The sequence below is a fragment of the Physella acuta genome, unplaced genomic scaffold (genome assembly GCF_028476545.2).
Source record: "Physella acuta isolate Inbredline_101_S28 unplaced genomic scaffold, ASM2847654v3 ptg000658l, whole genome shotgun sequence".
Classification (NCBI taxonomy): domain Eukaryota; kingdom Metazoa; phylum Mollusca; class Gastropoda; family Physidae; genus Physella; species Physella acuta.
The window spans coordinates 739,093-766,506 of NW_026732177.1; the positions used below are offsets into that span (position 1 = coordinate 739,093).

At 41.0% G+C, this 27,414-nt stretch overlaps 1 protein-coding gene across 4 annotated transcripts in view; it reads left to right on the plus strand.

Annotated features, from left to right (window-relative positions):
* The window catches only part of LOC131948740 (centrosomal protein of 57 kDa), a 36,227-nt gene extending 8,823 nt beyond the window's left edge, over positions 1-27,404 (plus strand). For 2 of the 4 annotated variants that reach the window (XM_059310416.1, XM_059310419.1), the window contains exons 2-10: positions 4,526-4,748; positions 8,648-8,875; positions 10,073-10,314; positions 10,605-10,634; positions 13,775-13,852; positions 19,301-19,627; positions 20,885-21,096; positions 22,883-23,027; positions 24,435-27,404. In XM_059310416.1, the coding sequence (XP_059166399.1) occupies positions 4,526-4,748; positions 8,648-8,875; positions 10,073-10,314; positions 10,605-10,634; positions 13,775-13,852; positions 19,301-19,627; positions 20,885-21,096; positions 22,883-23,027; positions 24,435-24,716 (1,767 nt within the window). In that variant the 3' untranslated portion in view covers positions 24,717-27,404. The remainder of the gene's footprint in view (positions 1-4,525; positions 4,749-8,647; positions 8,876-10,072; positions 10,315-10,604; positions 10,635-13,774; positions 13,853-19,300; positions 19,628-20,884; positions 21,097-22,882; positions 23,028-24,434) is intronic. The other 2 variants (XM_059310417.1, XM_059310418.1) reach the window with 2 other exon arrangements.
* The last annotated feature ends 10 nt before the right edge of the window (positions 27,405-27,414 follow it).

Consider the following 27,414-nt stretch of genomic DNA (forward strand, 5'->3'; position numbering starts at 1 on the left):
GTGGATCTATGGGTCACGTCACGTGGATCTGTGGGTCACGTCACGTGGATCTGTGGGTCACGTTACGTGGATCTATGGGTCACGCCACGTGAATCTATGGGTCACGTCACGTGGATCTATAGGTCACGTTACGTGGATCTATAGGTCACGTCACGTGGATGCATGGGTCACGTCACGTGGATCTGTGGGTCACGTCACGTGGATCTATGGGTCACGCCACGTGGATCTATGGGTCACGCCACGTGAATCTATGGGTCACGTCACGTGGATCTATGGGTCACATCACGTGGATCTATAGGTCACGTGGATCTATAGGTCACGTCACGTGGATCTATAGGTCACGCCACGTGGATCTATGGGTCACGTCACGTGGATCTATGGGTCACGTTACGTGGATCTATGGGTCACGTCACGTGGATCTATGGGTCACGTCACGTGGATCTATGGGTCACGTCACGTGGATCTATGGGTCACATCACGTGGATCTATGGGTCACGTCACGTGGATGTATGGGTCTCGTCACGTGGATCTATGGATCACGTTACGTGGATCTATAGGTCACGTCACGTGGATGTATGGGTCAAGGGGTCACGTCACGTGGATCTATGTGAGGTTAGGGTTGCGTGTGTCACCACACTGTGTGGTTAGGGTTGCGTGTGTCACCAGGCTGTGTGGTTAGGGTTGCGTGTGTCACTCACCAGCCTCTGTGGTTGGGGTTGCGTGTGTCACCACCCTGTGTGGTTAGGGTTGCGTGTGTCACCACACTGTGTGGTTATGGTTGCGTGTGTCACCACACTGTGTGGTTAGGGTTGCGTGTGTCACCACACTGTGTGGTTAGGGTTGCGTGTGTCACCAGGCTGTGTGGTTAGGGTTGCGTGTGTCACCAGGCTGTGTGGTTAGGGTTGCGTGTGTCACCACACTGTGTGGTTATGGTTGCGTGTGTCACCAGGCTGTGTGGTTAGGGTTGCGTGTGTCACCAGGCTGTGTGGTTAGGGTTGCGTGTGTCACCAGGCTGTGTGGTTAGGGTTGCGTGTGTCACCACACTGTGTGGTTAGGGTTGCGTGTGTCACCAGGCTGTGTGGTTAGGGTTGCGTGTGTCACCACACTGTGTGGTTATGGTTGCGTGTGTCACCACACTGTGTGGTTATGGTTGCGTGTGTCACCACCCTGTGTGGTTAGGGTTGCGTGTGTCACCACCCTGTGTGGTTAGGGTTGCGTGTGTCACCAGGCTGTGTGGTTAGGGTTGCGTGTGTCACCACACTGTGTGGTTATGGTTGCGTGTGTCACCACCCTGTGTGGTTAGGGTTGCGTGTGTCACCACCCTGTGTGGTTAGGGTTGCGTGTGTCACCACCCTGTGTGGTTAGGGTTGCTTGTGTCACTCACCAGCCTGTGTGGTTAGGGTTGCGTGTGTCACCACCCTGTGTGGTTAGGGTTGCGTGTGTCACCACACTGTGTGGTTAGGGTTGCGTGTGTCACCACACTGTGTGGTTAGGGTTGCGTGTGTCACCAGGCTGTGTGGTTAGGGTTGCGTGTGTCACCACACTGTCACCACACTGACCCCGACATGCCAGCAACAATACCTGGGACAGCCCACGGGTCGGCCTCTATTCGTTGTTTATTCGACCGTAACCGAGACGCGTTCGTGCCTGGTCACAGTTGATTGATTTCAGAACTTGGTCGTCAATACAAAACCAATATGTCACCACACATTTCATGTAGTGACAGTGGTGTTGTGTCAATACAAAACCAATATGTCACCCACACATTTCATGTAGTGACAGTGGTGTTGTGTCAATACAAAACCAATATGTCACCCACACATTTCATGTAGTGACAGTGGTGTTGTGTCAATACAAAACCAATATGTCACCCACACATTTCATGTAGTAACAGTGGTGTTGTGTCAATACAAAACCAATATGTCACCCACACATTTCATGTAGTGACAGTGGTGTTTTAGGCACGAAGAAAAGTTTTTCGTCTGGCCTTCAATCTGGGAACAACGAGAAAACATTTTTATGATGTCAACACACCCCCTGTGCTATCAACACACCCCCTGTGATATCAACACACCCCCTGTGCTATCAACACACCCCCTGTGATATCAACACACCCCCTGTGATATCCACACACCCACCCTGTGTTATCAACACACCCCCTATCATTTACCACCGAGGCGACAACTGATCCACCCACCCCACCTCCTGCTGTGACCTCCCGTTGTTCCCCATTAGGCTAATCCCCTAAAACCAGGGATCAGGAACTCAGGCAATAGCTCCTGGGTGATCAGATATTCTCGCAGGTAAATACCCCGCTAGCCCGCTACAAGTGTTTGCCGAGGCTCGAGTTATGCGCCACCCCCCTATCGTGCCTCCTTTTATCGTACCGCTGATTACCTCCCCTCTATCTTGCCTCTGATTACCTTCCCTCTATCTTGCCTCTGATTACCTCCCCTCTATCTTGCCTCGATTACCTCCCCTCTATCTTGCCTCTGATTACCTCCCCTCTATCTTGCCTCTGATTACCTCCCCTCTATCTTGCCTCTGATTACCTCCCCTATATCGTACCGCTTATTACCTCCCCTCTATCTTGCCTCTGATTACTTCCCCTCTATCTTGCCTCTGATTACCTTCCCTCTATCTTGCCTCTGATTACCTCCCCTCTATCTTGCCTCTGATTACCTTCCCTCTATCTTGCCTCTGATTACCTCCCCTCTATCTTGCCTCTGATTACCTCCCCTCTATCTTGCCTCTGATTACCTCCCCTCTATCTTGCCTCTGATTACCTCCCCTCTATCTTGCCTCTGATTACCTCCCCTCTATCTTGCCTCTGATTACCTCCCCTCTATCTTGCCTCTGATTACCTCCCCTATATCGTACCGCTTATTACCTCCCCTCTATCTTGCCTCTGATTACTTCCCCTCTATCTTGCCTCTGATTACCTTCCCTCTATCTTGCCTCTGATTACCTCCCCTCTATCTTGCCTCTGATTACCTTCCCTCTATCTTGCCTCTGATTACCTCCCCTCTATCTTGCCTCTGATTACCTCCCCTCTATTGTGCCTCTGATTACCTCCCCTCTATCGTGCCTCTGATTACCTCCCCTCTATCTTGCCTCTGATTACCTCCCCTCTATCGTACCGCTTATTACCTCCCCTCTATCGTACCGCTTATTACCTCCCCTATATCGTACCGCTTATTACCTCCCCTCTATCTTGCCTCTGATTACCTCCCCTCTATCTTGCCTCTGATTACCTCCCCTCTATCTTGCCTCCTATTACCTCCCCTCTATCTACCTTGCCTCTGATTACCTCCCCTCTATCTTGCCTCTGATTACCTCCCCTCTATCTATCTTGCCTCTGATTACCTCCCCTCTATCTACCTTGCCTCTGATTACCTCCCCTCTATCTTGCCTCTGATTACCTCCCCTCTATCTATCTTGCCTCTGATTACCTCCCCTCTATCGAACTTGTGGTTATCGGCCACCGGTGTGGTGACAGTGATATCCCCGTGTCGTAACTTTCCTACAGTACCGGCTGTCTTTGTGTGGAATGTTTGTTGAAACTATTTGAATGTCATTAGTGCTGGATCTCAAATTGTTGAAACTATTTGAAATTCATTAGTGCTGGATCTCAAATTGTTGTGTCCTAGCACACACTACCCCACCCACATAGTGCACAGCACACTACCCCCACCCCACCCACATAGTGCACAGCACACTACCCCCACCCCACCCACATAGTGCACAGCACACTACCCCCACCCCACCCACATAGCGCACAGCACACTACACCACCCCACATAGCGCACAGCACACTACCCCCACCCTACCCATATAGCGCACAGCACACTACCCCATCCACATAGGGCACAGCACACTACCCCCACCCACATAGGGCACATCACACTACCCCCACCCCACCCACATAGCGCACAGCACACTACCCCACCCTCATAGCGCACAGCACACTACCCCCACCCACATAGGGCACATCACACTACCCCCACCCCACCCACATAGCGCACAGCACACTACCCCCACCCCACCCACATAGCGCACAGCACACTACCCCACCCACATAGGGCACAGCACACTACCCCCAACCCACCCACATAGTGCACAGCACACTACCCCCACCCACATAGGGCACATCACACTACCCCCACCCCACCCACATAGCGCACAGCACACTACTCCACCCACATAGGGCACAGCACACTACCCCACCCACATAGGGCACAGCACACTACCCCACCCACATAGGGCACAGCACACTACCCCACCCACATAGGGCACAGCACACTACCCCACCCACATAGGGCACAGCACACCAAACAGCACTTCTAAACAATTTGTAGACTGTCTTAGAAGTTTGACAGTTGAAAATTGTGTAAGATTTCTAAACAATTTGTAGACTGAAGTTTGACAGTTTAAAATTGTGTAAGATTTCTAAACAATTTGTAGACTGTCTCTGAAGTTTGACAGTTGACAATCGTCCAGTCAAACAGCTCTGTGTTACTTTCAGGCAGATGAGAGAAAGCGCTATGTAGCCATCAGCTGTGGAAGCTCCGCCTGTCCCAAGCAGCTGCCCCGCCCCCAGGCTGACCATGCGATGGAGGAGAGCCTCTTGACCAGCACAGATTTGTCCACACGGTACATGGACTATCCACCCACCAAGCCTTTCATCAACACAGATTTGACAAGAATGGACAGACCAGTAGACTCGTTCCCCACGTGTGGGAGAGATGGTAATTGGATGGTCAACTTGTAGTCCCTCCCCCATCAACTTGTAGTCCCTCCCCCATCAACTTGTAGTCCCTCCCCCATCAACTTATGGTCACTGGTAGTCTCTCCTCCATCAACTGTTGTACTGATGTGTTGATTGGTGTGGTCATCTCTCTGTTGTACTGATGTGTTGATTGGTGTGGTCATCTCTCCTCTGTTGTACTGATGTGTTGATTGGTGTGGTCATCTCTCCTCTGTTGTACTGATGTGTTGATTGGTGTGGTCATCTCTCTGTTGTACTGATGTGTTGATTGGTGTGGTCATCTCTCTGTTGTACTGATGTGTTGATTGGTGTGGTCATCTCTCTGTTGTAATGATGTGTTGATTGGTGTGGTCATCTCTCCTCTGTTGTACTGATGTGTTGATTGGTGTAGTCATCTCTCTGTTGTACTGATGTGTTGATTGGTGTGGTCATCTCTCCTCTGTTGTACTGATGTGTTGATTGGTGTGGTCATCTCTCCTCTGTTGTACTGATGTGTTGATTGGTGTGGTCATCTCTCCTCTGTTGTACTGATGTGTTGATTGGTGTGGTCATCTCTCCTCTGTTGTACTGATGTGTTGATTGGTGTGGTCATCTCTCTGTTGTACTGATGTGTTGATTGGTGTGGTCATCTCTCTGTTGTACTGATGTGTTGATTGGTGTGGTCATCTCTCCTCTGTTGTACTGATGTGTTGATTGGTGTGGTCATCTCTCCTCTGTTGTGCTGATGTGTTGATTGGTGTGGTCATCTCTCCTCTGTTGTACTGATGTGTTGATTGGTGTGGTCATCTCTCCTCTGTTGTACTGATGTGTTGATTGGTGTGGTCATCTCTCTGTTGTACTGATGTGTTGATTGGTGTGGTCATCTCTCTGTTGTACTGATGTGTTGATTGGTGTGGTCATCTCTCTGTTGTAATGATGTGTTGATTGGTGTGGTCATCTCTCCTCTGTTGTACTGATGTGTTGATTGGTGTAGTCATCTCTCTGTTGTACTGATGTGTTGATTGGTGTGGTCATCTCTCCTCTGTTGTACTGATGTGTTGATTGGTGTGGTCATCTCTCCTCTGTTGTACTGATGTGTTGATTGGTGTGGTCATCTCTCCTCTGTTGTACTGATGTGTTGATTGGTGTGGTCATCTCTCCTCTGTTGTACTGATGTGTTGATTGGTGTGGTCATCTCTCTGTTGTACTGATGTGTTGATTGGTGTGGTCATCTCTCTGTTGTACTGATGTGTTGATTGGTGTGGTCATCTCTCCTCTGTTGTACTGATGTGTTGATTGGTGTGGTCATCTCTCCTCTGTTGTGCTGATGTGTTGATTGGTGTGGTCATCTCTCCTCTGTTGTACTGATGTGTTGATTGGTGTGGTCATCTCTCCTCTGTTGTACTGATGTGTTGATTGGTGTGGTCATCTCTCCTCTGTTGTAATGATGTGTTGATTGGTGTGGTCATCTCTCCTCTGTTGTACTGATGTGTTGATTGGTGTGGTCATCTCTCCTCTGTTGTACTGATGTGTTGATTGGTGTGGTCATCTCTCTGTTGTACTGATGTGTTGATTGGTGTGGTCATCTCTCCTCTGTTGTACTGATGTGTTGATTGGTGTGGTCATCTCTCTGTTGTACTGATGTGTTGATTGGTGTGGTCATCTCTCCTCTGTTGTAATGATGTGTTGATTGGTGTGGTCATCTCTCCTCTGTTGTACTGATGTGTTGATTGGTGTGGTCATCTCTCCTCTGTTGTACTGATGTGTTGATTGGTGTGGTCATCTCTCTGTTGTACTGATGTGTTGATTGGTGTGGTCATCTCTCCTCTGTTGTACTGATGTGTTGATTGGTGTGGTCATCTCTCTGTTGTACTGATGTGTTGATTGGTGTGGTCATCTCTCCTCTGTTGTACTGATGTGTTGATTGGTGTGGTCATCTCTCTGTTGTACTGATGTGTTGATTGGTGTGGTCATCTCTCCTCTGTTGTACTGATGTGTTGATTGGTGTGGTCATCTCTCTGTTGTACTGATGTGTTGATTGGTGTGGTCATCTCTCTGTTGTACTGATGTGTTGATTGGTGTGGTCATCTCTCCTCTGTTGTACTGATGTGTTGATTGGTGTGGTCATCTCTCTGTTGTACTGATGTGTTGATTGGTGTGGTCATCTCTCTGTTGTACTGATGTGTTGATTGGTGTGGTCATCTCTCCTCTGTTGTACTGATGTGTTGATTGGTGTGGTCATCTCTCTGTTGTACTGATGTGTTGATTGGTGTGGTCATCTCTCTGTTGTACTGATGTGTTGATTGGTGTGGTCATCTCTCTGTTGTACTGATGTGTTGATTGGTGTGGTCATCTCTCTGTTGTACTGATGTGTTGATTGGTGTGGTCATCTCTCTGTTGTACTGATGTGTTGATTGGTGTGGTCATCTCTCCTCTGTTGTACTGATGTGTTGATTGGTGTGGTCATCTCTCTGTTGTACTGATGTGTTGATTGGTGTGGTCATCTCTCCTCTGTTGTACTGATGTGTTGATTGGTGTGGTCATCTCTCCTCTGTTGTACTGATGTGTTGATTGGTGTGGTCATCTCTCCTCTATTGTACTGATGTGTTGATTGGTGTGGTCATCTCTCCTCTGTTGTACTGATGTGTTGATTGGTGTGGTCATCTCTCCTCTATTGTACTGATGTGTTGATTGGTGTGGTCATCTCTCCTCTGTTGTACTGATGTGTTGATTGGTGTGGTCATCTCTCCTCTGTTGTACTGATGTGTTGATCGGTGTGGTCATCTCTCTGTTGTACTGATGTGTTGATTGGTGTGGTCATCTCTCTGTTGTACTGATGTGTTGATTGGTGTGGTCATCTCTCTGTTGTACTGATGTGTTGATTGGTGTGGTCATCTCTCCTCTGTTGTACTGATGTGTTGATTGGTGTGGTCATCTCTCCTCTGTTGTACTGATGTGTTGATTGGTGTGGTCATCTCTCTGTTGTACTGATGTGTTGATTGGTGTGGTCATCTCTCTGTTGTACTGATGTGTTGATTGGTGTGGTCATCTCTCTGTTGTACTGATGTGTTGATTGGTGTGGTCATCTCTCTGTTGTACTGATGTGTTGATTGGTGTGGTCATCTCTCTGTTGTACTGATGTGTTGATTGGTGTGGTCATCTCTCCTCTGTTGTACTGATGTGTTGATTGGTGTGGTCATCTCTCTGTTGTACTGATGTGTTGATTGGTGTGGTCATCTCTCCTCTGTTGTACTGATGTGTTGATTGGTGTGGTCATCTCTCCTCTGTTGTACTGATGTGTTGATTGGTGTGGTCATCTCTCTGTTGTACTGATGTGTTGATTGGTGTGGTCATCTCTCTGTTGTACTGATGTGTTGATTGGTGTGGTCATCTCTCTGTTGTACTGATGTGTTGATTGGTGTGGTCATCTCTCCTCTGTTGTACTGATGTGTTGATTGGTGTGGTCATCTCTCTGTTGTACTGATGTGTTGATTGGTGTGGTCATCTCTCCTCTGTTGTACTGATGTGTTGATTGGTGTGGTCATCTCTCTGTTGTACTGATGTGTTGATTGGTGTGGTCATCTCTCCTCTGTTGTACTGATGTGTTGATTGGTGTGGTCATCTCTCCTCTGTTGTACTGATGTGTTGATTGGTGTGGTCATCTCTCTGTTGTACTGATGTGTTGATTGGTGTGGTCATCTCTCCTCTGTTGTACTGATGTGTTGATTGGTGTGGTCATCTCTCTGTTGTACTGATGTGTTGATTGGTGTGGTCATCTCTCTGTTGTACTGATGTGTTGATTGATGTGGTCATCTCTCTGTTGTACTGATGTGTTGATTCGTGTGGTCATCTCTCTGTTGTACTGATGTGTTGATTGGTGTGGTCATCTCTCCTGTCCAGATGTCATCTCAGCTCTCCACAAAATTCGTGACAAGATGAGAAAGTTGGAGCTGGAGAGGACAGCGTCTGAACAAAGGTTGGCGTCTGATCAGATGCACGGCTACACCAGTGACTTAGTGTCTGATAGAAGGCTGGCTGCACAAGAGCACAACGGCTACCCCAGTGATTTCCACAAGTACCCAGTTGTTACCTCAGACAGAGAAGCACCAACTGACAGCCAACCCACTGGTAAGCAACAGCTGGACAGAGTTAACATAAAGATGTATGTATGTTCATTTTAAATGTTACTAGACAACCTGGTTTTCCTTGGGATAAGTGTCTGCTACCTTACTACCACAACCCTCTAGCCATTTTTCCATCCATCACTCCCAGCCACAACACCACTACCACATGCATTTAAATGAAAATCTTATTTGTTGCGGAAAACTTTTGTGCACAACGAAGATATGTATCAAATTGATAAACTGCTTTCCAAAGGACCATTGCTGTGTCTTGTAATATAAGTATACTTAATGTTTAGTTGAACATGTCAGTGTTTACCTAATGTTTAGTTGAACATGTCAGTGTTTACCTAATGTTTAGTTGAACATGTCAATGTTTACCTAATGTTTAGTTGAACATGTCATTGTTTACCTAATGTTTAGTTGAACATGTCAATGTTTACCTAATGTTTAGTTGAACATGTCAATGTTTACCTAATGTTTAGTTGAAGATGTCAATGTTTACCTAATGTTTAGTTGAACATGTCATTGTTTACCTAATGTTTAGTTGAACATGTCAATGTTTACCTAATGTTTAGTTGAACATGTCAATGTTTACCTAATGTTTAGTTGAACATATCAATGTTGACCTAATGTTTAGTTGAACATGTCAATGTTGACCTAAAGTTTAGTTGAATATGTCAATGTTTACCTAATGTTTAGTTGAACATATCAATGTTGACCTAATGTTTAGTTGAACATGTCAATGTTTACCTAAAGTTTAGTTGAATATGTCAATGTTAGCTGAACATGTCATTGTTTACCTAATGTTTAGTTGAACATGTCAATGTTTACCTAATGTTTAGTTGAACATGTCAATGTTTACCTAATGTTTAGTTGAACATATCAATGTTGACCTAATGTTTAGTTGAACATGTCAATGTTGACCTAAAGTTTAGTTGAATATGTCAATGTTTACCTAATGTTTAGTTGAACATATCAATGTTGACCTAATGTTTAGTTGAACATGTCAATGTTTACCTAAAGTTTAGTTGAATATGTCAATGTTAGCTGAACATGTCAATGTTTACCTAATGTTTAGTTGAACTTGTCAATGTTTACCTAATGTTTAGTTGAACATGTCAATGTTTACCTAATGTTTAGTTGAACATGTCAATGTTTACCTAATGTTTAGTTGAACATGTCAATGTTTACCTTGACCCAGCAGACAAGACTGGCCAGCTGTTTTCTGCTGAAAGACGCATGCGAGTTCTGGGACAGCAGCTGGAAGACTTGCAGCATTTAATCAGGAACTCTGAGCAGAAGCGCAAGGATCTGGATGAGAAGGCATTGAGAAGTCACCAAGAGCGAGAGTTGGGTGACATAGATGTCAACATACACATGGAGCGCTTGAGTGAACTAGAACGGGATCAGGCAAGGCTTACGGCCACACAGTCTTTAGCAGAGGTGAGGCACAGGCCAAATTTGTTGACAATTAGCTTAGGCAGCTTTTTGTATACCCTAAACATGCACATTTGGTTTTTTGTTTTAGATCAACTTTTAAATGTCAAATCCATCTTGACTAATTCAAATTTTGCAGTGAAGCTTTTAGTAGCTGAGGATTTGAGTGAATACAATGTTGTTCTGTAGCTATGTGAGGATTTGATTGGATACATTGTTGTTTTGTAGCTGTTGCTGTGAAAGTGCCTAATAAAAGATTTTAATCAATAACTTAAACATTTCTTTGAACTCATCAGAGGCAAATTTTTGACGAGGCACTTCCTGAGGTACTGTGGGCTTTGTTTTGTAACTTGTAGAGTGTGTTTGCCATGTAACCGCTTGCTGCTAACAAAGTTTTGCTTTAATTAGTTCTCTTTGTAGTGTGATTACTTTCAATTAGTTTTCTGCCTAATGTGTGAACTTTCAATTAATTTTCTGCATAATGTGATTTCTTTCAATTAGTTTTCTGCCTAATGTGTGAACTTTCAATTAATTTTCTGTATAATGTGATTTCTTTCAATTAGTTTTCTGCGTAACTGTGATATTTGTTTGTGAGTGTAGAACATCACGGCTTAAGTTTGATTGTAAGAAGTTGAGAATGTATTCTCATAGTTGAAGGTTTGAGCCGCATTGTTAAACATTGGACAAACTGGATAATCTTAAAGAAGGTTTGACTTGATTATTGGGTTAAAGGTCTGGGTCCCATTGTTTAACTTGTGTTTGTATTTCATTATCATATATAACAATCTCTACTTTTTAAACCTTTCTTAACTAAAAAATATGTCAATTTTCTTATTTTCCATTCAACATAACACTAAATAAACATTAAAAAAGGTAAAGCTGTTCATGATTCTCACCATTTTGTCCTGTGATTTAATATTAATGATAACACCTGGTATTTAAACTTACCATAATTTTCACAGTTCAGGTCAGATAATGAGTCAAGCTGTAGCATTTTTGTTTAGTTTTATACTAGATCTACAAAGATTTCATGTATGTACTAGCTGATTATCAAATTCAGATCTAGTTCTTGTGATTTGAAGTTATATTTCAACAAATGTAACTGCTAGCTTGTCAAACATCAGCTAATGTAGCCACAAGTCAAACATCAGCTAATGTAGCCACAAGTCAAACATCAGCTAATGTAGCCACAAGTCAAACATCAGCTAATGTAGCCACAAGTCACACATCAGCTAATGTAGCCATAAGTCACACATCAGCTAATGTAGCCACAAGTCACACATCAGCTAATGTAGCCACAAGTCAAACATCAGCTAATGTAGCCACTAGCTAGTCAAACATCAGCTAATGTAGCCACAAGTCAAACATCAGCTAATGTAGCCACAAGTCACACATCAGCTAATGTAGCCACAAGTCAAACATCAGCTAATGTAGCCACTAGCTAGTCAAACATCAGCTAATGTAGCCACAAGTCAAACATCAGCTAATGTAGCCACAAGTCAAACATCAGCTAATGTAGCCACAAGTCACACATCAGCTAATGTAGCCACAAGTCAAACATCAGCTAATGTAGCCACAAGTCACACATCAGCTAATGTAGCCACAAGTCAAACATCAGCTAATGTAGCCACAAGTCACACATCAGCTAATGTAGCCACAAGTCAAACATCAGCTAATGTAGCCACAAGTCACACATCAGCTAATGTAGCCACAAGTCACACATCAGCTAATGTAGCCACAAGTCACACATCAGCTAATGTAGCCACAAGTCACACATCAGCTAATGTAGCCACAAGTCACACATCAGCTAATGTAGCCACAAGTCAAACATCAGCTAATGTAGCCACAAGTCAAACATCAGCTAATGTAGCCACTAGCTAGTCAAACATCAGCTAATGTAGCCACAAGTCACACATCAGTTAATGTAGCCACAAGTCAAACATCAGCTAATGTAGCCACAAGTCAAACATCAGCTAATGTAGCCACAAGTCACACATCAGCTAATGTAGCCACAAGTCAAACATCAGCTAATGTAGCCACAAGTCACACATCAGCTAATGTAGCCACAAGTCAAACATCAGCTAATGTAGCCACAAGTCACACATCAGCTAATGTAGCCACAAGTCAAACATCAGCTAATGTAGCCACAAGTCACACATCAGCTAATGTAGCCACAAGTCACACATCAGCTAATGTAGCCACAAGTCACACATCAGCTAATGTAGCCACAAGTCACACATCAGCTAATGTAGCCACAAGTCACACATCAGCTAATGTAGCCACAAGTCAAACATCAGCTAATGTAGCCACAAGTCAAACATCAGCTAATGTAGCCACTAGCTAGTCAAACATCAGCTAATGTAGCCACAAGTCACACATCAGTTAATGTAGCCACAAGTCACACATCAGCTAATGTAGCCACAAGTCACACATCAGCTAATGTAGCCACAAGTCACACATCAGCTAATGTAGCCACTAGCTAGTCATCAGCTAATGTAGCCACAAGTCACACGTCAGCTAATGTAGCCACAAGTTACACATCAGCTAATGTAGCCACAAGTCAAACATCAGCTAATGTAGCCACAAGTCAAACATCAGCTAATGTAGCCACAAGTCACACATCAGCTAATGTAGCCACAAGTCACACATCAGCTAATGTAGCCACAAGTCACACATCAGCTAATGTAGCCACAAGTCAAACATCAGCTAATGTAGCCACAAGTCAAACATCAGCTAATGTAGCCACAAGTCACACATCAGCTAATGTAGCCACAAGTCACACATCAGCTAATGTAGCCACTTGCTAGTCATCAGCTAATGTAGCCACAAGTCAAACATCAGCTAATGTAGCCACTTGCTAGTCAAACATCAGCTAATGTAGCCACAAGTCACACATCAGCTAATGTAGCCACTTGCTAGTCATCAGCTAATGTAGCCACAAGTCAAACATCAGCTAATGTAGCCACAAGTCAAACATCAGCTAATGTAGCCACAAGTCACACATCAGCTAATGTAGCCACAAGTCAAACATCAGCTAATGTAGCCACAAGTCAAACATCAGCTAATGTAGCCACAAGTCAAACATCAGCTAATGTAGCCACCAGTCAAACATCAGCTAATGTAGCCACAAGTCAAACACCAGCTAATGTAGCCACAAGTCAAACTTCAGCTAATGTAGCCACTTGCTAGTCAAACATCAGCTAATATAGCCACAAGTCAAACATCAGCTAATGTAGCCACAAGTCAAACATCAGCTAATGTAGCCACAAGTCACACATCAGCTAATGTAGCCACAAGTCAAATATCAGCTAATGTAGCCACAAGTCAAACATCAGCTAATGTAGCCACAAGTCAAATATCAGCTAATGTAGCCACAAGTCAAACATCAGCTAATGTAGCCACAAGTCAAACATCAGCTAATGTAGCCACAAGTCACACATCAGCTAATGTAGCCACTGTTTTTCAGTCTAAAATCAAAGAGTTAGAAGAGAGGATGAGAGAAGAGAAAAAACACAGAAAAATTTTAGAAGAAAAAACAGCGCAGGTTTGTACACGTTTTCCATTTATCTGAATCAACTCTAAGGTTAAAGGTTGTGTGTTCACTCCAATCATTAACTCTTTCCACCCTAAGGTTGTGTGATCACTAAAATCATTAACTCTTTCCACCCTAAGGTTGTGTAATCACTCAAATCATTAACTCTTTCCACCCTAAGGTTGTGTGATCACTCAAATCATTAACTCTTTCCACCCTAAGGTTGTGTGATCACTCAAATCATTAACTCTTTCCACCCTAAGGTTGTGTGATCACTCAAATCATTAACTCTTTCCACCCTAAGGTTGTGTGATCACTCAAATCATTAACTCTTTCCACCCTAAGGTTGTGTGATCACTCAAATCATTAACTCCTTCCACCCTAAGGTTGTGTAATCACTCAAATCATTAACTCTTTCCACCCTAAGGTTGTGTGATCACTCAAATCATTGACTCTTTCCACCCTAAGGTTGTGTGATCACTCAAATCATTAACTCTTTCCACCCTAAGGTTGTGTGATCACTCAAATCATTAACTCTTTCCACCCTAAGGTTGTGTAATCACTCAAATCATTAACTCTTTCCACCCTAAGGTTGTGTGATCACTCAAATCATTAACTCTTTCCACCCTAAGGTTGTGTGTTCACTCAAATCATTAACTCTTTCCACCCTAAGGTTGTGTGATCACTCAAATCATTAACTCTTTCCACCCTAAGGTTGTGTGATCACTCAAATCATTAACTCTTTCCACCCTAAGGTTGTGTGATCACTCAAATCATTAACTCTTTCCACCCTAAGGTTGTGTGATCACTCAAATCATTAACTCTTTCCACCCTAAGGTTGTGTGATCACTCAAATCATTAACTCTTTCCACCCTAAGGTTGTGTGATCACTCAAATCATTAACTCTTTCCACCCTAAGGTTGTGTGATCACTCAAATCATTAACTCTTTCCACCCTAAGGTTGTGTAATCACTCAAATCATTAACTCTTTCCACCCTAAGGTTGTGTGATCACTCAAATCATTAACTCTTTCCACCCTAAGGTTGTGTGTTCACTCAAATCATTAACTCTTTCCACCCTAAGGTTGTGTGATCACTCAAATCATTAACTCTTTCCACCCTAAGGTTGTGTGATCACTCAAATCATTAACTCTTTCCACCCTAAGGTTGTGTGATCACTCAAATCATTAACTCTTTCCACCCTAAGGTTGTGTGATCACTCAAATCATTAACTCTTTCCACCCTAAGGTTGTGTGATCACTCAAATCATTAACTCTTTCCACCCTAAGGTTGTGTGATCACTCAAATCATTAACTCTTTCCACCCTAAGGTTGTGTGATCACTCAAATCATTAACTCTTTCCACCCTAAGGTTGTGTGATCACTCAAATCATTAACTCTTTCCACCCTAAGGTTGTGTGATCACTCAAATCATTAACTCTTTCCACCCTAAGGTTGCGTGATCACTCAAATCATTAACTCTTTCCACCCTAAGGTTGTGTGATCACTCAAATCATTAACTCTTTCCACCCTAAGGTTGTGTGATCACTCAAATCATTAACTCTTTCCACCCTAAGGTTGTGTGATCACTCAAATCATTAACTCTTTCCACCCTAAGGTTGTGTGATCACTCAAATCATTAACTCTTTCCACCCTAAGGTTGTGTGATCACTCAAATCATTAACTCTTTCCACCCTAAGGTTGTGTGATCACTCAAATCATTAACTCTTTCCACCCTAAGGTTGTGTGATCACTCAAATCATTAACTCTTTCCACCCTAAGGTTGTGTGATCACTCAAATCATTAACTCTTTCCACCCTAAGGTTGTGTGATCACTCAAATCATTAACTCTTTCCACCCTAAGGTTGTGTGATCACTCAAATCATTAACTCTTTCCACCCTAAGGTTGTGTGATCACTCAAATCATTAACTCTTTCCACCCTAAGGTTGTGTGATCACTCAAATCATTAACTCTTTCCACCCTAAGGTTGTGTGATCACTCAAATCATTAACTCTTTCCACCCTAAGGTTGTGTGATCACTCAAATCATTAACTCTTTCCACCCTAAGGTTGTGTGATCACTCAAATCATTAACTCTTTCCACCCTAAGGTTGTGTGATCACTCAAATCATTAACTCCTTCCACCCTAAGGTTGTGTAATCACTCAAATCATTAACTCTTTCCACCCTAAGGTTGTGTGATCACTCAAATCATTGACTCTTTCCACCCTAAGGTTGTGTGATCACTCAAATCATTAACTCTTTCCACCCTAAGGTTGTGTGATCACTCAAATCATTAACTCTTTCCACCCTAAGGTTGTGTAATCACTCAAATCATTAACTCTTTCCACCCTAAGGTTGTGTGATCACTCAAATCATTAACTCTTTCCACCCTAAGGTTGTGTGTTCACTCAAATCATTAACTCTTTCCACCCTAAGGTTGTGTGATCACTCAAATCATTAACTCTTTCCACCTTAAGGTTGTGTGATCACTCAAATCATTAACTCTTTCCACCCTAAGGTTGTGTGATCACTCAAATCATTAACTCTTTCCACCCTAAGGTTGTGTGATCACTCAAATCATTAACTCTTTCCACCCTAAGGTTGTGTGATCACTCAAATCATTAACTCTTTCCACCCTAAGGTTGTGTGATCACTCAAATCATTAACTCTTTCCACCCTAAGGTTGTGTGATCACTCAAATCATTAACTCTTTCCACCCTAAGGTTGTGTGATCACTCAAATCATTAACTCTTTCCACCCTAAGGTTGTGTGATCACTCAAATCATTAACTCTTTCCACCCTAAGGTTGTGTGATCACTCAAATCATTAACTCTTTCCACCCTAAGGTTGTGTGATCACTCAAATCATTAACTCTTTCCACCCTAAGGTTGTGTGATCACTCAAATCATTAACTCTTTCCACCCTAAGGTTGTGTGATCACTCAAATCATTAACTCTTTCCACCCTAAGGTTGTGTGATCACTCAAATCATTAACTCTTTCCACCCTAAGGTTGTGTGATCACTCAAATCATTAACTCTTTCCACCCTAAGGTTGTGTGATCACTCAAATCATTAACTCTTTCCACCCTAAGGTTGTGTGATCACTCAAATCATTAACTCTTTCCACCCTAAGGTTGTGTGATCACTCAAATCATTAACTCCTTCCACCCTAAGGTTGTGTAATCACTCAAATCATTAACTCTTTCCACCCTAAGGTTGTGTGATCACTCAAATCATTGACTCTTTCCACCCTAAGGTTGTGTGATCACTCAAATCATTAACTCTTTCCACCCTAAGGTTGTGTGATCACTCAAATCATTAACTCTTTCCACCCTAAGGTTGTGTAATCACTCAAATCATTAACTCTTTCCACCCTAAGGTTGTGTGATCACTCAAATCATTAACTCTTTCCACCCTAAGGTTGTGTGTTCACTCAAATCATTAACTTTTTCCACCCTAAGGTTGTGTGATCACTCAAATCATTAACTCTTTCCACCCTAAGGTTGTGTGATCACTCAAATCATTAACTCTTTCCACCCTAAGGTTGTGTGATCACTCAAATCATTAACTCTTTCCACCCTAAGGTTGTGTGATCACTCAAATCATTAACTCTTTCCACCCTAAGGTTGTGTGATCACTCAAATCATTAACTCTTTCCACCCTAAGGTTGTGTGATCACTCAAATCATTAACTCTTTCCACCCTAAGGTTGTGTGATCACTCAAATCATTAACTCTTTCCACCCTAAGGTTGTGTAATCACTCAAATCATTAACTCTTTCCACCCTAAGGTTGTGTGATCACTCAAATCATTAACTCTTTCCACCCTAAGGTTGTGTGTTCACTCAAATCATTAACTCTTTCCACCCTAAGGTTGTGTGATCACTCAAATCATTAACTCTTTCCACCCTAAGGTTGTGTGATCACTCAAATCATTAACTCTTTCCACCCTAAGGTTGTGTGATCACTCAAATCATTAACTCTTTCCACCCTAAGGTTGTGTGATCACTCAAATCATTAACTCTTTCCACCCTAAGGTTGTGTGATCACTCAAATCATTAACTCTTTCCACCCTAAGGTTGTGTGATCACTCAAATCATTAACTCTTTCCACCCTAAGGTTGTGATCACTCAAATCATTAACTCTTTCCACCCTAAGGTTGTGTGATCACTCAAACCATTAACTCTTTCCACCCTAAGGTTGTGTGATCACTCAAATCATTAACTCTTTCCACCCTAAGGTTGCGTGATCACTCAAATCATTAACTCTTTCCACCCTAAGGTTGTGTGATCACTCAAATCATTAACTCTTTCCACCCTAAGGTTGTGTGATCACTCAAATCATTAACTCTTTCCACCCTAAGGTTGTGTAATCACTCAAATCATTAACTCTTTCCACCCTAAGGTTGTGTGATCACTCAAATCATTAACTCTTTCCACCCTAAGGTTGTGTGTTCACTCAAATCATTAACTCTTTCCACCCTAAGGTTGTGTGTTCACTCAAATCATTAACTCTTTCCACCCTAAGGTTGTGTGTTCACTCAAATCATTAACTCTTTCCACCCTAAGGTTGTGTGATCACTCAAATCATTAACTCTTTCCACCCTAAGGTTGTGTGTTCACTCAAATCATTAACTCTCTCCACCCTAAGGTTGTGTGATCACTCAAATCATTAACTCTTTCCACCCTAAGGTTGTGTGTTCACTCAAATCATTAACTCTTTCCACCCTAAGGTTGTGTGATCACTCAAATCATTAACTCTTTCCACCCTAAGGTTGTGTGATCACTCAAATCATTAACTCTTTCCACCCTAAGGTTGTGTGATCACTCAAATCATTAACTCTTTCCACCCTAAGGTTGTGTGATCACTCAAATCATTAACTCTTTCCACCCTAAGGTTGTGTGATCACTCAAATCATTAACTCTTTCCACCCTAAGGTTGTGTGTTCACTCAAATCATTAACTCTTTCCACCCTAAGGTTGTGTGATCACTCAAATCATTAACTCTTTCCACCCTAAGGTTGTGTGATCACTCAAATCATTAACTCTTTCCACCCTAAGGTTGTGTGATCACTCAAATCATTAACTCTTTCCACCCTAAGGTTGTGTGATCACTCAAATCATTAACTCTTTCCACCCTAAGGTTGTGTGATCACTCAAATCATTAACTCTTTCCACCCTAAGGTTGTGTGATCACTCAAATCATTAACTCTTTCCACCCTAAGGTTGTGTGATCACTCAAATCATTAACTCTTTCCACCCTAAGGTTGTGTGATCACTCAAATCATTAACTCTTTCCACCCTAAGGTTGTGTGATCACTCAAATCATTAACTCTTTCCACCCTAAGGTTGTGTGATCACTCAAATCATTAACTTTCCACCTTGAATTCCATGTGATTGTGCCTAGAGAAAAGCTGATGTTCCAATAATTGTAAAGATAATTTTGTCTTCTCTCATCACCAGCTTGAGTCAGTGGCCGCCAAAAGTCACATGACAAGTTCTGGTTTCCAAGTGCCTCCCCACTATTCCAGTGTCTCACAGCGGCTTGCTGGTGTGGTGCCGTCCGCACACCCTCACACTGCCAAACAGCCATCCACCACACACCCTCACACTGACAAACAGCCACCTGCCACCCACTTTCATCGGCCTAAGAAGTCCCCAAAGAAAAAGAAGAAAAAAGTGAACCAACATCCGAGCTTAAAAGTTGGCCACGAGCATCGGTCAACAACATCGCAGCCCATGAGGCACTACAGGCTAAACTTGGCAGAGATTCCATTTGTGGCAGGAAAGGTATGTGCAACAGAACAACACCCAATCATTAGTTTAATGGAACATCATTCAATCATTAGTTAGTGTAATGGAACATCACTCAATCATTAGTTAGTGTAATGGAACATAACTCAATCATTAGTTAGTGTAATAGAACATCACCCAATCGTTAGTTAGTGTAATGGAACATCACCCAATCATTAGTGTAACAGAACATCACCCAATCATTAGTGTAACAGAACATCACCCAATCATTAGTGTAACAGAACATCACCCAATCATTAGTTAGTGTAATGGAACATACCCAATCATTAGTGTAATAGAACATACCCAATCATTAGTTAGTGTAATAGAACATCACCCAATCATTAGTTAGTGTAATAGAACATCACCCAATCATTAGTTAGTGTAATAGAACATCACCCAATCATTTAGTTAATAATTTTTTGTCAGAGTAATTGAACAGAAATGTTACAGTTAAAAAAAAAGATTTGATAATTTTCCTAAAGCAAATGAGATTTTTGAAAAAAAAAATCTTTAAATGTTTAAAAATTTTTAAAAATAATTTTTTCTTTTAATAATAAAGTAACTGATTTGAAATCTTTTCTAGAGTTAAAAAACAGACTGTTTGATGAAAGTAATTAATTTCCTTATTTTACTGTTACATACCGTGATCACTATGATAATTTTACTGTTACATACCATGATCACTATGATAATTTTACTGTTACATACCATGATCCCTATGATAATTTTACTGTTACATACCATGATCCCTATGATAATTTTACTGTTACATACCATGATCCCTATGATAATTTTACTGTTACATACCATGATCCCTATGATAATTTTACTGTTACATACCATGATCCCTATGATAATTTTACTGTTACATACCATGATCCCTATGATAATTTTACTGTTACATACCATGATCCCTATGATAATTTTACTGTTACATACCATGATCCCTATGATAATTTTACTGTTACATACCATGATCCCTATGATAATTTTACTGTTACATACCATGATCCCTATGATAATTTTACTGTTACATACCATGATCCCTATGATAATTTTACTGTTACATACCATGATCCCTATGATAATTTTACTGTTACATACCATGATCCCTATGATAATTTTACTGTTACATACCATGATCCCTATGATAATTTTACTGTTACATACCATGATCCCTATGATAATTTTACTGTTACATACCATGATCCCTGTGATAATTTTAGTGTAAAACAAATTTTTTCTGTCCAGTCAACTGGTCCCAGCCACTCTCTAGGCGCTAACGTCCAGAAAGTTCTCTCCCTCATGAAGTCCCACAACTCTGCCTTATGCTCCACACATGCCAGCGCTGATGGCCAGGGGTCAGCCAGCACTTCCTCCACGGGGTCAAGTTCACCCAGCTCTGACCATGACCTCAGTGACCTACTTATTCAGTTGCAGGATGAGCTTGGTCTTTTAAACAGGTGAGTCTGGGGGAGGGGAGGGGGGTGGAGGGGGTGGGAATTAATGTGTAGGGTGGGGATTCAATTAGTGTAGGGTAGGGTGGGGTGTAGGGTGGGGAGTCAGCTTGGTGTGGGGGTAGGGCAGCGTGGTGTAAATTCAGCTTTTGTTTAAACTTAAACCGACATGTTATCAGATAAATAATGGATCCAATGGTTGCATTACTCAGACATTATTTGATGAGATAAATAGTGGATCCAATGGTTGCGTTACTCAGACATTATTTGATGAGATAAATGGTGTATCCAATAGTTGAGTTACTCAGACATTATTTGATGAGATAAATAGTGGATCCAATACTTGAGTTACTCAGACATTATTTGATGAGATAAATAGTGGATCCAATGGTTGCGTTACTCAGACATTATTTGATGAGATAAATGGTGTATCCAATAGTTGAGTTACTCAGACATTATTTGATGAGATAAATAGTGGATCCAATAGTTGAGTTACTCAGACATTATTTGATGAGATAAATAGTGGATCCAATAGTTGAGTTACTTAGACATTATTTGATCAGATAAATAGTGGATCCAATGGTTGAGTTACTCAGACAATACTTGATCAGATAAATAGTGGATCCAATAGTTGAGTTACTCAGACATTATTTGATCAGATAAATAGTGGATCCAATAGTTGAGTTACTCAGACATTATTTGATGAGATAAATAGTGGATCCAATAGTTGAGTTACTCAGACATTATTTGATGAGATAAATAGTGGATCCAATAGTTGAGTTACTCAGACATTATTTGATCAGATAAATAGTGGATCCAATAGTTGAGTTACTCAGACATTATTTGATCAGATAAATGGTGTATCCAATAGTTGAGTTACTCAGACATTTGATGAGATAAATAGTGGATCCAATAGTTGAGTTACTCAGACATTATTTGATGAGATAAATAGTGGATCCAATAGTTGAGTTACTCAGACATTATTTGATGAGATAAATAGTGGATCCAATAGTTGAGTTACTCAGACATTATTTGATCAAATAGTGGATCCAATAGTTGAGTTACTCAGGCATTATTTGATGAGATAAATAGTGGATCCAATAGTTGAGTTACTCAGACATTATTTGATCAGATAAATAGTGGATCCAATAGTTGAGTTACTCAGACATTATTTGATCAAATAGTGGATCCAATAGTTGAGTTACTCAGGCATTATTTGATGAGATAAATAGTGGATCCAATAGTTGAGTTACTCAGACATTATTTGATCAAATAGTGGATCCAATAGTTGAGTTACTCAGGCATTATTTGATGAGATAAATAGTGGATCCAATAGTTGAGTTACTCAGACATTATTTGATCAGATAGTGGATCCAATAGTTGAGTTACTCAGACATTATTTGATCAGATAAATAGTGGATCCAATAGTTGAGTTACTCAGACATTATTTGATCAGATAAATAGTGGATCCAATAGTTGAGTTACTCAGACATTATTTGATCAGATAGTGGATCCAATAGTTGAGTTACTCAGACATTATTTGATGAGATAAATAGTGGATCCAATAGTTGAGTTACTCAGACATTATTTGATCAGATAGTGGATCCAATAGTTGAGTTACTCAGACATTATTTGATCAGATAAATAGTGGATCCAATAGTTGAGTTACTCAAACATTATTTGATGAGATAAATAGTGGATCCAATAGTTGAGTTACTCAGACATTATTTGATCAAATAGTGGATCCAATAGTTGAGTTACTCAGACATTATTTGTGTTGTTGTTCTCACAGTGAGCACCACCAGATCCTGGACCAGATGGACTGCGCCAGGAACCTGAAGGTCAAGGAGGAACTGGAGGACCAGCTCGAGGCTCTGGTGGCCAAAATAGAAGCCAAGAGTCAGCAGATTCTCAAGGTCAGACAGCACCAAAACAAGGTGAGACACCTGTCTATGGCTAGACACACCTGTCTACTGCAGGACACACCTGTCTATGGCTAGACACCTGTCTATGGCTAGACACACCTGTCTACCGTAGGACACACCTGTCTATGGCTAGACACACCTGTCTATGGCTAAACACACCTGTCTATGGCTAGACAAACATGTCTGTGGCTAGACACACCTGTCTATGGCTAGACACACCTGTCTACTGTAGGACACACCTGTCTATGGCTAGACACCTGTCTATGGCTAGACACACCTGTCTACTGTAGGACACACCTGTCTATGGCTAGACACACCTGTCTATGGCTAAACACACCTGTCTATGGCTAAACACACCTGTCTATGGCTAGACACACATGTCTATGGCTAGACACACCTGTCTACTGCAGGACACACCTGTCTATGGCTAGACACCTGTCTATGGCTAGACACCTGTCTATGGCTAGACACGCCTGTCTATGGCTAGACACACCTGTCAATGGCTAGACACACCTGTCTATGGCTAGACACACCTGTCTATGGCTAGACACACCTGTCTATGGCTAGACACACCTGTCTATGGCTAAACACACCTGTCTATGGCTAGACACACCTGTCTATGGCTAGACACACCTGTCTATGGCTAGACACACCTGTCTATGGCTAGACACACCTGTCAATGGCTAGACACACCTGTCAATGGCTAGACACACCTGTCTATGGCTAGACACACCTGTCTATAGCTAGCTATGTTCAACTAGTATATAAAAGTGAAATTACCATATGGCAGTGAGCTGGTGTTGACAAATGTTGACACAAATGTTGACACAAATGTCTAGTACTAGATCAAGCTAATTAGTCTAGTACTAAATCAAGCTAATTAGTCTAGTACTAGATCAAGCTAATTAGTCTAGTACTAGATCAAGCTAGTCTAGTACTAGATCAAGCTAATTAGCCTAGTACTAGATCAAGCTAATTAGTCTAGTACTAGATTAAGCTAATTAGTCTAGTACTAGGTCAAGTTAATTAGTCTAGTTCTAGATCAAGATAATTAGTCTAGCACTAGATCAAGCTAACTAGTTTAGTACTAGGTCAAGTTAATTAGTCTAGTATTAGATCAACCTAATTAGTCTAGTACTAGATGAAGCTAATTAGTCCAGTACTAGATCAAGCAAATTAGTCTAGTACTAGATCAAGCTATTAAAATATTGACATAACGTTAGATTTTGTAGTTATTAAAATTGAAAAGTGCTAAAGTAAAAGTGTATATAGCCTATTATAGTTATCATGCATGGAAATAAGAAAATAAACATAATTCTTTCTTTTCACAAAAAGTAATTGTTGGCTAAAATAAGTGTATAAGAATAGTGTATTTACCAGCATGTATTTAAAAAAAATTGGAATCAAATATTTTTTCAGTTGGATGGCATCAAAGTACCTCGCATGACAGCACCAACCAAAACTGCTGAGAAAACAAAACGTCCACACTCAGCCAAACCTCGCTCGGCACCCACCAGCCGCCTCCACCACAACAAGGCCACAACGCAACATCACACCCTCAACAGAAATGGACTTGTCCGGCCCCACAGCTGTAATAAGCCTGTGGGTCACGCTGCCCTGGGCAACCCAGCTCTCTACATGCTGCGCGATATGAAGAAGCTGCAGTCAACTCTCAGAAGGGATGACTTAAGTTGGGACTAATTTAGTCAGTCAACTCTCAGAAGGGATGACTTAAGTTGGGACTAATTTAGTCAGTCAACTCTCAGAAGGGATGACTTAAGTTGGGACTAATTTAGTCAGTCAACTCTCAGAAGGGATGACTTAAGTTGGGACTAATTTAGTCAGGACTAATTTAGTCAGTCAACTCTCAGAAAGGATGACTTAAGTTGGGACTAATTTAGTCGGGACTAATTTAGTCAGTCAATTCTCAGAAGGGATGACTTAAGTTGGGACTAATTTAGTCGGGACTAATTTAGTCAATTCTCTGAAGGGACGACTTAAGTTGGGACTAATTTAGTCGGGACAAATTTAGTCAGTCAATTCTCAGAAGGGACGACTTAAGTTGGGACTAATTTAGTCAGTCAATTCTCAGATGGGATGACTTAAGTTAGGACTAATTTAGTCGGGACTAATTTAGTCAGTCAATTCTCTGAAGGGACGACTTAAGTTGGGACTAATTTAGTCGGGACAAATTTAGTCAGTCAATTCTCTGAAGGGATGACTATCTTGATGCTAAAACTGAATGTTTGACCTGCATTTGAAGACAAGACACAACAAAAAGGGCTTGACCCAGGTACTTGATGTTACAGTGATGTATCACTGTTGTATTGTTACGCTTATGTTATATGGATGTATTTTGTACTGGATTAAATCATCTAATACATTTAAATTTTCAAAGGAGAAAACAAAATATGTAAAAAGTAATATGTTTTTATCTTTTTATAATAAAAATTGCTCTGAAAAAAATAATGCCAAAATAAATTTTGTGATAATGCTGTAAATACCATAATTTAAATACTGTTTCTCACAGAATATCAGCATAGAAAATTTATTTAAATCCTTTATAAAATAGTAAAACATTTTAAAATTTTGTATTGTTCATATTTTTACTCCCAAAAAACGTGATAAACAAGTTGACTTGATGTGGTTACAAAATGATCCCTGGGCCAAAAAAAATATCCGTCCCCGATGAGACATAATGAATTAAGCCACATAAGTTTTCTAATTGTTTTTACTTCAAATTAGGTGTTGTGTTCAGTCTTTTCTACTTCTAGTTGTGCTGCTTGATTAGAGCAAAAACATTTGTTGTTGTTGAGCATCCTGTACCAGCAAATCTTGTACTTATACAATACAATACCTCATGTTCTAATTAATTATGCCCCTTAGATCAATAAAATTTTACCCATTTGTGCGCCTGTGATCAAACTAATTTGAATCAATCGTGCCCTCTGGATTAAGTTTCATGCACTTGTTCCCCTTAGGTCAATAAACTTTCACTCAATTGTTATCCTCAGCTGAGCCCCAGTTTACTTAGTTGTGCCCCGGGACCAATCACAATTTAGAACTTTTGAGCCGCTGCTTATTTTAAACTTTTGAGCCGCTGCTCATTTTAAACTTGTGACCAATTATTTTAAACTTTTTTTTTTAATGTGTAACCTTTTTCATTATAAAATATTTATGGAGTCAGATGATGATAAACTTATGATGAGCACAAGGAGCCTTCCAACATGTGGTAAACAGGCTGCATGAATCATCCATTAGTTTGTTGTTGACATGTATAGGTAAAGTGCCCTTTTGAGTCTGACAGTCTGTGGGGCAAGTGAAGTAGAGTTCACCTGTTACTGTGACCTTGGCATATGAAGGGTCAGCACTAAGCCCAGCTGCCTCTACTTTCCCTTAGGTACCTGAACTCAGGAACATTCCAGATCAAACTCGAGATTTTTGGGCTAGTGGTTATATACTCTACCATTTGACTACTCTGTCCCTATGTTGAAGGGTAGATGTAAATAAAAACTTTTTATTTCAATAGCATAATTGTTTATTGCCAGTAACCAAATTTGTAACATTCCAAACTTGATGTCCCTTGTCAGCTTCCAACTTTATTTGGCCATTGTACTACTTAAACCTTCAGCTTTGGTTCTGCTTTCAATAAGTTGTCAATTATTCATTGATAAAAGAATGAGACAAATTGTTCATATCAAATTACTTTGAAAAAAGATTTGACCACTTTAAGTAGTAGAAACTTTAAAAATGTGTTGAACAATCAATGTGTTTGGACAAAATAAATAAAATTAGCCTATATTTGGCTAAAATTTGTTTTTAATTGAGCTGCAATAATGAATATAATTCTAGAATACAATCAATATTGTCTGCTTGAGATGTTACAAAGAAGTAATATTTCAACTCTTGCTCTGTAAAGACCTAAAACACTTGACTTATCAAAATAGCCTAATCCGTCCAAATGTAAAGAATGTTCCGTTCCGTAGGATGCTATTTGAACTTCTCATGCATTGCAGCAATAAAAATCATCAATTGTGCGTTTAATGGTTTTAAATTTTACAGTTTTAAAGTACCCCCCCCCCCCTTCCATCAAATATAAAATTACTGACTATATTATACATTTTAAACCACAGAAATTTTTCCCCAATAAATCTGTCCATGAGTTGCTGCATGAGTGATAGAAAAATATTTTCCTGTACTACACATACTTTTTATTGTTGTCCACTTGGCTTTGTATTTTGCATAATTTCACTTTGAACCACCTTGTATATGGTTTATCTTATAAATATTATTTATAAGCAATATCTTTTTAATCTTACTTTTTAAAAATGTCTTTATAACATGTATTTTCATAACTGAACTCAATTTTACTGTTGAAATATACAATAATGCAACAGAA